This window comes from Carica papaya, chromosome 5 (genome assembly GCF_054855325.1).
Source record: "Carica papaya isolate Zhongbai chromosome 5, ASM5485532v1, whole genome shotgun sequence".
Lineage (NCBI taxonomy): Eukaryota > Viridiplantae > Streptophyta > Magnoliopsida > Brassicales > Caricaceae > Carica > Carica papaya.
The window spans coordinates 4,018,228-4,031,727 of NC_142313.1; the positions used below are offsets into that span (position 1 = coordinate 4,018,228).

Sequence of the window (13,500 nt, forward strand, 5' to 3'; positions counted from 1 at the left end):
CAGCAAAGACTTTTGAGGTGAGATCCTCCAGGGTAATAGGATGTCCTGTTGGGGCAAGATTATCAACAATTTCTTTGATGGATTTGAGGTATTCTTCCATCTTCAGGTTACCCTTTTACATTTTAACGAATTCACTTTTGTAGTAGATTATGTTTGCTCGTGATTTAACTGTGAAAAGATCACGGATTCCTTCCCATAAGAGTTTTGATATTGAGTGCTCCATCAATTGGGAGGCTAAGTTGGTCTCAATGGAGCTGTAAAGCCAAACCCAATAACATTTGGTCTTGTGCAAACCAGTCTTTGAAATCCGGGTTTATAATGATTTTAACTTCAGCACTTCCTTCTATGGTTCTTTCTGTGTACTCAGGTGGGCTTGATTTGGCGTTGGTGAGGTAACCTTCAAGTTTGTTACCTCTTATGATTAGGAGAACCAACTTTTTTCAGATGAGATAGTTATCGTGATTGAGTTTCAGAGCACACACTGAGCTCATTGAGCTGCTATACAGAGTTTGAACTCTTTGAGGTGTTGGGTTGAAGGTAGAGGAGTTGTTGTTCTCTCCTGCCATGATGCCTCGTGGCTCTGATACAAAGTTAAGAAAACTAGTTTGTTTGGAGTTGTTTATGAAACTGGACAATTCTCAACAAAGATGGAAATGTTCATTCATTATATTAAAAGGTTGGGAGGTGAATACATTTATAGAGCTCTTTGGCTCTTGAAAGACAGAAAATAACAACAATGCAAAAGACACAGAGGACCAAAAACAATATACGTAAATACAGGTGGTACATGCAGCTTTAATGATTTTCAGACAGGGACGATTTGGCACTTAAGGGGAGGATGATTGCGTTCCCGTTGTCGGCCATGTGTATTTATCGGTGATCTGTGTGATGAGTTTGCATGCTGACTGGAGCTTTTCGCTGAGCTGGACAAGTTGGCACACTTGTTTTCAAGCAGCGGCTGTTGCCAGTTGTTTCTATTCTCAACACAATTAACCTTATGAATCATATAAATTAAATAGATCATTATCAAAACGAAACAAAATAAACCCATTAATTAACGAAAAGTTTGGAGACTAAACAAATAAACAAACAAGAGAAGAGAAGCCAATTAGCCACAAGAAATTATATAACTTTTATTATATTTAAAAATAATTAAAATTTAACTTTTTATGTATTAAATGTTATACAATTAAGCATGTAACGTTTGAATTAAATAATGATGTAAGTAAAATGTGACACTAAATATAAATTTAGATCCACCTAATATTTCTATAAATATTAGTAATGAATTGAAATAATTTTCTTTTAAAAGTATAAAAATTAATTTAAATGTTTTAAAAATAATATCTTAACAAAAATCAATTTGCATGGTTGAAAATTAAAATTCAATATTTCCATAGTAATTAATTTTAATTGAACTATACATACAGCAGTATGATATTTATTTGGATAATTGATAAATTTGATTCCAACTATACATTCAATACCTTAATTTCGTATATCAATTCCAAGCCAAACATGTGCTTTAGCACCTCCTCCTTTTTTTTTTTTTTTTTTTTGTATATAAGAAACACTTCATTATTTATACCAAATATCGAATTGACTCGTACAACACATGAGATTTTTCTGCCACGTGTATTATCATTTGCCTCATGCGTAGGTTACCATAAATCTACAACAAAAGAAATAATTCAGTAATTTTTTACAAAATAAAGAAACATAAAAAATAATTTTTACACATTGTTGTTATTTGAATAAGATATTTTTATATTTTTTAAAATTATTATATAGTTATTAATAAAAATATATTTTTATTATTTAAATTAGTGATAACGGAGAGAAGAAAAGGAAATAAAATAGAAAAATAAATAAATAAAAGAAGAAGAAACTTGGGGTGGCTCATCGCTGGCAGCGGTTGCAATTGACGCAATTCGTACAATCCAAATTTATTCGTGCGAACACGTCAGCATTTATTAGTTCTAATACACGGAGCTAATTAGAACTAATTAATTAAATCACAGCATTAACATTTTGATTACTCAAATACGTGTCATAATATGACGTATTGAGGTAATTAGAACTAATTAATTAAGTCATTGCATTAATATTTTGATTACTCAAATAATTTTTTTTAGAAAAAATTTGAACTTTTATTAGATAAAACAATTATTATGAATTAATAGATTGTTGAAAGCAAGATTAGGAAAGGAATAAGAATTTGATTAGCAGATAGAGTTTCCATCATGCTCTTAACATTTGAGTTTAATTTTTGTAGAGTGCAAAAGAAACATGAGTTTTTTTCATATGAGATAACATTTTATAGTTTAACTCATAATTTTCTTACAATACTAAATTATGCATTAGATTCTAATAAAAGTATAAAATATACTGACAACATATAATATATATATTTATCAATTAACTCATATATATATACATCAATCACAATATTTATAAATAACTCACAATTTACTTATTTCTCTCTCTAACACCACCTTCTTCTTCTTCCACTCTCTTTCTAATTTCTGCACACTAAAAGAAATGGCGGCGAGCAACTAGCCTATTTGTGATTTTTTTTTGTTGGTTGCGGTTGTTGTGCTCTAACTAATGCAGTTAAGGATTATTACTTCAGTTGAAGGCTTGTTTTGCAGCAGCATCCGAGATTCAGAAGCGAAGCGAAGCTGACAATTTTTTAGGGAAAAAGGGCGCTCCCTCTTAACTCCTTCCACTTTTGCAAAGGACATGGACTACGGCTTGACTTTTAGGGAAGAATTTTGTGGGTTTCATCCTTGACGGGTGCCTAGAAATTGAAAGGTTGTCCCTTTACAACGTTAGAAGGTAGGAAAAGTCACGAAGCTGGCTAACTGCACTCTGGCAGAGCTCTGGTATGGAAGTTGGTGGCTGAAGTCGCCGCACAGTTCAGGAGCGAGTAAGACTATCTTGGTTAATGCAATAAGAACTGGTTGCTTGCCACAGTTACGCGTGCTGTTATCCGGCGTGGAAGTGCCTCCGACGAACCGATCGCGCCAGATCTTAGCCTCCTCGTTTATCCCTCTCTCTCTCTCTTTAAAACATTTAGATTAAGGTTTAAGGCCAGGTAGGTTGGGAGATGTATATTGTTTTTTTTTCTTCTTACCTATGGACTGATTCAAACTAATTTACATGCAAATTTTTTTTATCATTTCAAATTTCACGTAACATTTAATATAACTTCAATATATGTTATGTTACGTATTAATAAATTTTGCATGTGGCGGTTGAAACTAATTATGTTAAAAATTAATAATGAAAATGGACTAAATCAAATATTTTTTAAAAAATATAAATACAAAAATCAAAACATAGACTAAATGATAAAAAAAACAATTAATAATACAAGGAGCAATTAGCGTTTTGAATCATTTACACTAAATAAATCCTTATCAAAATCAATCAAACGAACTCACTAATTAACAAAAAGGTTGGTGACTAAACAAATATAAAGGATATAGCTTTTGACTTTTTGTACACTCATCCTTGCTGCCCAAAAACAATCAAGACATAACAAACACTCATCAAACAATCAAGAGAGAAGCCAAGCGACAATGGCGTTTTGCTTATCAAAATCACTTTCATATCCACTAATGTTACTTTTTTCACCATTCCCTATCCCTACTTCATTGTCATTATCCCACAACCAAGAAAACATGTCGTCTTTCTCGACATCCAAAATCTCATTATGCCTTTCAAGATAATTATATATCCATTCCCAATTGTTACCTAAATCAAATTTCTCGGTATCCAAACAAGAAATTTCTGAGGAGCACGAAGAGGAGATGGTCATACTACAATTCCCGCCACTACCGCCACCACTACTCATGATTGTCCCTTGATCAACACCAGTAAGCACAACCGCAGAATAATTACTCACAGTCAAAAGCTCATCTGGGTCCAAAAGCTCCTTATCCATAAGTTCGCTAAAACATAATATCCAATCATCATCACCATTAGTGACGTCGTTGTGTGGACCCAAAAGAGTTTCCGTCTCTTTCTGTCCACCGCTACCTGGGCACGACATTGAATTTCCATTTAATGTCTCTTCTCTCTCCTCACCAGAACACGAGAGAATTCCATGAACGTTGTCGTCTGCAACTGCATGGCCTGCACTTGGACTGTCTCGAGAGGGACTTGAACCTCCAGCTGGGTTCGGAAACGACGTTGTATCCCTCTCCGCGCACGGATGATCCAGATTCATGAAGCAATACACGTCTCTCATGGCACCTTCGTCCAGGTCTAGAGTAGTTGGTGGACATGGCAATGGTGATGACACTGTGGGTTTTGAAGCCAAAAGTACCTTCGCTTCTGGCTGCTTCGCTGCGACGTCGTTTCGGACGTTCCCAGCTTTATGCTTCTTCTTTGCCGGCCGTCTGGTACCACTGCTTGGTTTGTCAGCGGGCGGTTTTGGCTCGGTTGCGGCGGCGAGATTCGTGACATCGGCGATGACAGAAAGAGTTTCGTTTGAAATAAACTTTCGGAGGTTGTGAATTTTTCTCCTCAAATGGCAGTTCCAGTAGTTCTTTATTTCATTGTCTGTTCGTCCCGGTAAATGACTCACTATTAACGACCACCTGCCATTGTTAAAAGCTTTCCTTTACAATCTACTCACAATATATATATATATATATATATATATTGTGAAAAGTTGAAGTCGATTCTAACAGTGCCAGTTTTTTTAACCTTTGATTTAATTATTTTTTCGTAAGAGCGAATTATTTAATTTGGGAATCATTTTTACTTATACCCATTTAAAAGTAACAGCACAAGGACCAGCTGGCTAACAGATAAAATATATAGTTACTACAATTGGCATTTCTTTTTTGATATTATTATTATTATTATTAATTTTAATTAATATAGTCACCTTCAAAACTATTGAATGGTAACTCGTCACAACCCCAGTTAGATAGATACCATGAAAACGAGAGGAAATAGCAATAAAAAGAAAAAAAACGAGGAATTTCATTTGATATTATTCATGTATTGCATTAATGGTTTCTGTTTCATTTTTTCTAAAATAAATATTAATTATAATGGTTTCTCACATTTTGGATGTTGGCAAAACATTTGGAGCTTAAGAAGGTAAAAATGGTTAAATGGACAAACCTATTTCCCAAAGTAGTATGCAACTTAACAATAAGTTCTTCTTCCTCAGCAGTTATGCTTCCCCTCTTCAGGTCAGCCCTCAAGTAGTTCATCCATCTCAGTCTGCAGCTCTTCCCACATCTCAACAACCCTTCAAGAACAAAGTACTTCTGAGGATATATACATATATTCATCAATTATATCATACTTAAAGAATCAATTATAACATAAGACAATCTTCAATCAATAGTGACACACCATAACATAATGCTATTCGGATTATAATGGAGAAATAAACGCATCAAGCAGAATATCATTCAGTTAAACTAGTGATTCACGTAACATTTTTAAACATAGTAAACTAGAATTCAAGAAACAGCTGGGCTGTCAATAAAAACAGTGTGGATTAAATGGGTGATTGTAATAGTGTATGTATGTGAGTGTAAAACTACCTGCATTCTTGGGTAATGACCTCCAAGAGCCTTCACCATTAGCTTGAATGTACTTGGTCAATTTCTCATCTTCTTCCGCTGTCCATCTCCCCTTATTGAGTCCCATTTTCTCGCAACACGGCGCTCTCCCCATTTTCCAACTCTCTCTATATATCACCCGCAAAACAGAGACAAACTAAGGCCAGAAACCCACAATGCCAGAGATTTTCAACAGTACCTATATATACATATGTATATATATATATGCATACACAGTCCAGTTGTCGTTGATGTAAAACCCAAAAGAAATTATTTTATGGGTTTTTTGACTTGGGTATAGCTACAGTAAATATAGTGTGGATTGAGGTGAAAATATAAATGTATAGACATATATATATATAATTATATAGGGGAAAGATGGGGAAGTGTGTGGCGATCTGCCGTGCTGTAAGGAAGAGAAGAGTCGTGAAATCTCCACCGTCGAGAGCGTTTCTCTCACGTTGATGCTCCCCGTACTTGCACTTTTCTCCTCCTGTTTACACCACCCTCCCGTCTTTCGCTTTTATTATTCTCATCTAACCCTTCTTATCTTCCCACTTGTTTATAAATTTACTTCTCTTTGTTTACGTTTTCAGTATTTTTTATAAGAATATTTATTCTAAAATTTTATTTTTTTTAAAATATTTGTAACAAATTAATTTTCTTTTTAGTTAAATTAAGCACAAATTTATTAATAATTTTTAAAATTTGTTTCAAACTTAATCTAAGTTAATTTCATTAAATTCTTATTTTTTTTCTTAAATTATTTTTGTCAGTTGATATGAGAGTTGATGTTCATGATTAGGATTCCTTTTTGTCTTTTGGTATGTACTCAAATTAATTTCTAGATCTAGGTTGTGTTCAATATGTGTTACAAAATTAATTACATCATTTAATTCCCTAAGAGATTGGTGTTTAGATTGTATATATATTATCACATCAATTGTTTAGAAACTGTATTGCATAATATTTAATGATTATAAATGTAATGTGACAAAATAATAATAACATATAACGAAACATTCATTCTAATTTTTGAGTAATGATTATAGATGTATGTAATTCTCTTTGCTTTTATTCTATATATTTGATTGAATTTTTATTTTTTTGTTATTGTAATTCACCACAATATTTCAATACAAAATATTGTATAAAAGCAAGTAGTATATTACAAGATTAATAATGTATAACATTTGAAGTTTTTGAGAAAACTTATACTATTTGAACTACAACAATTGATAATAAATTTATTAATTTCTTAAATATTGGACTTGTTAACATCACAATAACTAGTGTTGTACAAAGTTGGTACGCATTAATTTTAGACAAGTATGAAAAAATTAATATAATTACGTATTAACTGTGAGTTTTACTAACATTTATATATTAAATAAACTAATATCAAGAAATTGAATAAAAATATAATAAGTATGCACTACATAAAATTTATATCTCTTCTACTTGAACTAAGTTTAAACTTATAAATAAAATTTATAAAATTTTCAAATTTGTTACAAATCTAACTTTAGAGACAAAATTATTCAACGGTTTGAAACATGATATGATCGGAGGAGATTGAAGCTGAACATCGAAAGAAGTTGGGATATGAGAATTGCAATTTTTGATCATTTTGGTTTAATCCAAACTGAAAAAAAATTCAAATATAATTTGAACTAAAATGGATCATTCTCTCTCTCTCTCTCTCTCTCTCTCTCTCTCTCTCTCTCTCTCTCTCTCTCTCTCTCTCTCTCTCTCTCTTTCTCTCTCTCTCTCTCTCTCTCTCTCTCTCTCTCTCTCTCTCTCTCTCTCTCTCTCTCTCTCTCTCTCTCTCTCTCTCTCTCTCTCTTTCTCTTGTATAATCTTTGTATACCAAATAAAAGGAAGAAAATAAAGCACTTTTTTCTCTCAATCACTTCTTCCCTTGTCTTCCTTTTGGCTCTATTAACTTGATTCTTTATTCTTCAAGTTGCACTAAATTTCTCAAATTTTATCGTTTAGAAATATGAAAATTCCTCACCAATTAAATATTTTGACTACGTTCTAAAATATTTTAATGGGCCACAACAAATACTAACTCCAAATCCATTTAAAGATAATGATTTTAGACAATCTAACTGACGTCGTTTTCAAATTATCCTCATAGGGCGTTTACTTTTTGGGAAGAGATTTGTGACAAAAATGATAATAAATGATCGACGTGGCTTAATTCTATTGATTTTTATAGCTACAAGCTTACACTGATTGGTTATATTAACAAGGAACATGTTGTAAAACATAGTGATTAGTTATCATATTTTGTAGTTTTAAACTCTAAACACCCCAGTTTTAAGGGGGTCTTTGCACAACGAAGCAGACGAAAGTTAAGTGCCAATTTACGAAATCTATATTCGTTTCAAACAATCATATAACCGTATTGCATCACAATTTCACTGTAAGTGCGAAATCAAGATCCATAAAGAGCACTAGATTCGGAGCTTGGAGAGATCTCTCCTGATTTTTATTAGTGTCTGGTTTTTCAATAAGCGCATCCGAGGGTGAAGATTTTTGCTATGCACTATTTCTTACACTTTCACTCTCATATTAGTGTAAGCACCTCTATCCCTAAAAATGTATGTCCATCACTTATGATTGCAAACGTATACAGTTATGGCGATATGGAATTTTTTAGTTTTAGTATTTGTTTTTATAGATGTTGAAAATTTGATGCATGAAAAGTTACTGTGATATATTGTAAATGCCAAAAGGTGCCTCTAGTGAAAAATTAAGAGAGCATATAGAAAATTAACATTGAAGTATCACCCCGATAAGAACCAGGATAACCAAGAGACCAAATGTAATAACTAGATTTTTTTGGGTTATAAAAAATATATATGAATGATAATAATAATAATAAGGATATATATATATATATATGGGTGTATAGAAGAGGGAGAGGGGTGAGAAGGAACGGTGCAGATTGTGAGATAAGAATGGACGGCTGGGATGATTGGCAGGTGGGGTATAAATAGAGGAAGAAAAGAAAAAAAAAAGAAAGAGGGGAAAAACAGCAAGATAAGAGAGGAAATTTTTGAGAGAAGATTCGAGAGAGACAATTGGAGAAGGAAGAGACAAGAATAAAGGACTCGGTCGAGGACGGGAAAGGGAACTGGGAAGGAGGAGACAAATTAGACGATGGAGTGAGCTGTGGCAGTGTGGAGGACGATGGAGACTGAAGGTTTGGTGAATTTAAATTTCAAACATAGGAATGGTGAATTTGTAATGTGAATTCAATCTTGCAAACTTTGAAACGACATCTGGTATTTAAGGTTCTATGGTGTTATCGAGAGAATGTAAGAAATTGAAGGAGGAAATAGGTGTCTGATGGAATAGGAGAGCGAAGGAAGGATGTCAGTTACAGAAAGGTTCGATTAGGATTGTGAGTGAAGAAGAGTAATAGAATCCGTGGGAGGAGAGGTAAATAGATACGGGAATAGGGTTGTCGAGACAGTGTAAGGAATTAGAGGAAGAAATAGGTGTCTGAAGGAATAGGGGAGTGAAGGAAGTATTTTGATTATGGGAAGGTTCGAGTAGGACTGTGAGTGAAGAGGAGTAAGGGAATCCGTGGGAGAAGAGGTAAGCAGGTACGAGAAGGGTGAGTCGGGAGAAAACGACATACGAACGGGAGAGTGAAAGTTATACGAACACCATAGAGGAAGAAACAAGAGATGCAAGCATTAGGCAAAGAGGGAGAGTGTGTGTGCTCTAGGTGGTTATCTGGGAAAGGGAGAGATAGGGAAACATACCAAAATTGGGTTGTAGAAGGGGAGATGAAATGCAGAGAGAGGCGAAAAAGAATGTAGGGAACATGTTCTGATGGACGCGTAGGGGTGATGTGGATAGAGAGAAAAGTGTTGTGAGGCGAGAAAGGCAGAGGTGAGGAAAGAGAGAGACTGAGAGCAGGGGAGAATTTGAAATAGGTGCAGGTGTGTCGATGAGAGGTGAATTGTTGAGTAGAAGAGAAAGGGATTGGGGAAGTAGGATAGAGAACAGTAAGAGTGTGTGTGTGTGTGTGTGTGTGTGTGTGTATGTGCAATATAAGTATGATTGTTAAAAATTGCATGGAGATATTGATGGTTTATCAGTATTTTAAATTGAATTGACTTACATGTGGGCTTAGTATGCATGTATGTGTGGTATAATGAGTATGAATGTGGTGATGGTATATTAATGTTGGTAATGTTGGTGTAGGGTTGGGACACTGATATTGGTTGTCATCACTCAAAAAAGGTAAGTTGATTGCCGATATTGGTGATGCCTGGGAGTTGTCAGATTGGTAACAACTTGAGTCACCAATATTAGTGACGAAAGGAAATAGTAACGGTGTGTGTGGGTAGCCGGTTGTGGGTCGAGTGGTGAGAAAAAAAGGTCACCGATATTGGTGACAGTTGGAAGGGTTTTATCTGGGAGTAATAGTGTGGGTGAGTGGCCAGATCAGGGCTGAGGGGACAGGTACCTTGGTAATATTGGGTGACTACACATAGTAGAGTTGATAATTTTTCATCAAGGATATGTGATAATTACGGTAGGGTTAGATGAGTAGTAGTAGGAGAGTGTTGGTAGAAAAAAAGGCGTGGCCAATGTAAATGGGGGGGGGGGGGACTTAGAAGAATAGGCATTTAACTAGATTTTCATGCTATGTTTGTTATTTAAATTTACTGTGCTGAGTTTGTATATCCTCATTTCCTATCAATTACAGATGAAGTAGGACTGTGGGGGGGGGGGGGGGGGGGGAGGGGGACTGGATTAGAGCTGCATGCTTCTGAACCTAGCGTATAGAGGAAACAGACCAGAGAGTATGACTAATAAAACAGAATAATTACATAGTTGATAGTAATGTAACTCATTTTGGAAATGGGGACTTGTGAAATTCGTAACTAATAAAACAGAATAATTACATAGTTGATAGTAATGTAACTCATTTTGGAAATGGGGACTTGTGAAATTCGTAAACTACCATGATGATGGATATACAGTAGAGAAATTTTAAAAATTGAGTAACTTGTTTCCAATATTTTCTTTTTGTGTATGATTGAACTTCTTTATGGATCGATATACGTTGTGTCATGTATACTAACATGGTTGAGGTAATGACACTGAAAAAAAAAATCAAAAAAATATATGGGTGTTACGGTTGGTATCAGAGCAAACAAAGAGAAATACTAATGTGTGTCACTATCCTGTAGGTAGACCAAGAGAAATGACGAAGATGGGCAGGGGCCCACCTCGTCGGTAATCTGCCCCGGGGGCGCAGGACCCATCGGAAGCCCCACAACGAGCACCTGTTCCACTAGGTGCCCCTCATTGCATTTCAAGGGCCGCCTCCGTACCAAGCAGTGCCCCCCTCCTTCACAACCAAGATCTAACACCAAGTCACTATATACCTCCGAATAATAGAGGCTATGCGCGGTGCGGTAAGAACCATGGAGATCGGTCGTGTATGGGTGGCAGTTGGGGCTGCCACTGGTGTGGCAGTACTCAGCACTTCGTGTGTGATTGCTCCCTACCCAGGGAGCCTAGCAGATCGATGGTTCAGGGACGAGTATTTACCATAACAGCTCCAGAGGCAGCTACTACTCCAGAAGTAATACAAGAAATACTTTATATTTCAGATATTCCTGCTAGAGTATTAGTTGACCTTAGGGCCACACATTCATTTATATCACCTATGTTTGCATTTAAAATAGGAGCTAAACTAATGGTACTTGATCGTGTATTTGTAGTATCCACACCAACTAGTGGCACTTTACATACTGATGTAATGACTAATTCATGTAGAATAGAAATAGAGGGGAGGAGACTAAAGGTAGATTTAATTTTACTGGACATTAAAGACTTTGATATAATCATAGATATAGATTGGCTTGTTGCACAACATGCTCATGTAGAATGTTTCCATAAGAGAGTGGTATTTATAATTCCTAACGAGGAATCTTTTGCTATATAGGAAAAATAAATAAATAAATAAATTTTACTTTAAGGTATTGTACAGAGTAGTCTTGAATTGATAAATGTATGAGTTAAAAATCTTACATGTGCCTTTGATAGGGAACGAGAGTAAGAGACTCAAATTCCAGGAGATACTGGTGGTGAAAAATTTTTTGGATGTATTCCCGGACAACTTTTCGGGATTATCACCAAATAGAGATGTCAAGTTCACCATAGAGCTGTAGCCCGACACGCAGCCAATTTTTAAAGTCCCATATCAGATGGCGAGATCAGAATTACTGGAACTAAGTAGGCAACTACAGGCATTACTAGATAATAAATTCATCCGACCGAATATATCACCATGGGGGGCTCCAGTGTTATTTGTTAAGAAAAAAGATGGAGCTATGAGAATGTGTATTGATTACTGGGATCTGAACCAAGTAACAATAAAGAATAAGTATCCTTTTCTGAGGATAGACGACTTGTTTGATCAATTACAAGGAGCACATGTATTTTCAAAAATAGATTTACGTTTGGGGTATCATCAGTTGAGGATTAAGGTAGAAGACATTGCAAAAACGCGTTTTACACGAGGTATGGACATTATGAGTTTCTGGTGATACCCTTTGGACTAACGAATGCACCAACAGTGTTCATGGATCTGATGAACCGAGTGTTCAGACTCTTTTTGGACTGTTATGTGATTGTCTTCATAGATGATATATTGATATACTCGAGGGATCCTGTATAACATACGGAATATCTGCCAGCGGTCCTAGGGATACTTCAAAGAGCCAAGTTATATGCAAAATTCAGTAAATGGGAGTTTTGGTTGGATCAAATAGCATTATTGGGCCCCATGATGTCGAAAGATGGAGTATCTATAGACCAAGCAAAGGTAGAGGCAGTGGTAAAGTGGGAAAGGCCGAATACTACATCAAAAATCAAAAGTTTTTTGGGACTAGCTGGGTATTACCGCCGGTTTATCTAAGGGTTTTCGAGTATTGCGGCGCCTCTTACTAGATTGACTAAAAAGAATAAGTTCGAATGAGATGATAAGTGTGAAAGTAGTTTTCAAGAACTTAAACGTAGACTTACTACTATCCTGATATTGGCCATCCCGTCGGAAGAATGAGGTTATGCGGTGTATAGTGACGTATCTCATTTCGGATTGGGCTGTGTACTAATACGGCAGGGGAGAGTAATAACCTATAGGTCCCGATAATTAAAGATACATGAAAAGAATTATCCGACACATGATTTAGAATTGGCTGCAATAGTTTATGCCCTAAAACTATGGTGATACTACTTATATGGAAAGACTTTTAAAATTTATACAGATCACAAGAGTTTGCAATATCTGTTCACTCAGCGGGAGTTAAATATGTGACAGAGAAGATCGATGGACTTGTTGAAAAACTTGGACTGTAGGATCAGGTATCATCTCGGATGAGGAAATGTGATGGCAGATGCCCTCAGTCGGAAAGGTACTGGGGTGTTGGCTCATTTGATGGTGTCTGAGTGGAATTCATGAAAAGCCATGCAACAGCTACAAATTCGAGAAGAAAGTAATGTGAAATATGTAGCTAGTTTCAGGGCTCAACTTACCTTGGTTCAGAAAATCACGGAGGGACAGATGGTGGATACCGAGATACAGACGATCCGGAAGGGGATAGAACAGGGGACATCGAAAGAATTCAGTGTACAGGGGGATGGGTTACTCAGATTTTAAACTAGAATATGTGTTCCCAATGATAGTACGATACGGGAACAAGTACTTAGTGAGACTCATAACACCAAATTTACCATACATCCGGGGAGTATTAGGATGTACAGAACTTGCAGAAAAATTTCTGGTAGAAGGGTATGAAAAGAGATATTGTCGAGTATGTGTCGAGGTGCTCGACATGTCAGCAAGTGAAAGTGGAACATTAGAGGCCTG

The 13,500-nt window shown here is 35.6% G+C and overlaps 1 protein-coding gene and 1 long non-coding RNA gene across 2 annotated transcripts; one reads left to right on the forward strand and one right to left on the reverse strand.

Moving 5' to 3' along the window:
- Positions 1–3,292: 3,292 nt before the first annotated feature.
- On the reverse strand, positions 3,293–6,058 carry LOC110819503 (transcription factor MYB12-like). The gene is made up of 3 exons (XM_022048726.2): positions 5,574–6,058; positions 5,143–5,272; positions 3,293–4,607 (listed from the first exon to the last, which is right to left on the reverse strand). The coding sequence occupies exons 1-3, from the start codon at positions 5,704–5,706 to the stop codon at positions 3,563–3,565; spliced, it is 1,308 nt and encodes a 435-aa protein (XP_021904418.2). The 5' UTR covers positions 5,707–6,058; the 3' UTR covers positions 3,293–3,562.
- Positions 6,059–8,549: 2,491 nt separating this feature from the next.
- LOC148253682 (uncharacterized) lies at positions 8,550–11,611 on the forward strand. Its single transcript, XR_015819223.1, has 2 exons — positions 8,550–8,805; positions 10,814–11,611. It is a non-coding gene; the product is annotated as an uncharacterized LOC148253682 (long non-coding RNA).
- Positions 11,612–13,500: the final 1,889 nt, after the last annotated feature.

Coding starts and splice junctions, on each gene's coding strand:
- LOC110819503 (XM_022048726.2), bottom strand. CDS start 5,706: ATGGGGAGAGCGCCGTGTTGCGAGAAAATGGGACTCAATAAGGGGAGA. Junction 5,273..5,573: donor GTCATTACCCAAGAATGCAG/GTAGTTTTACAC, acceptor TTGTTCTTGAAG/GGTTGTTGAGATGTGGGAAG. Junction 4,608..5,142: donor CATACTACTTTGGGAAATAG/GTTTGTCCATTT, acceptor TAACAATGGCAG/GTGGTCGTTAATAGTGAGTC.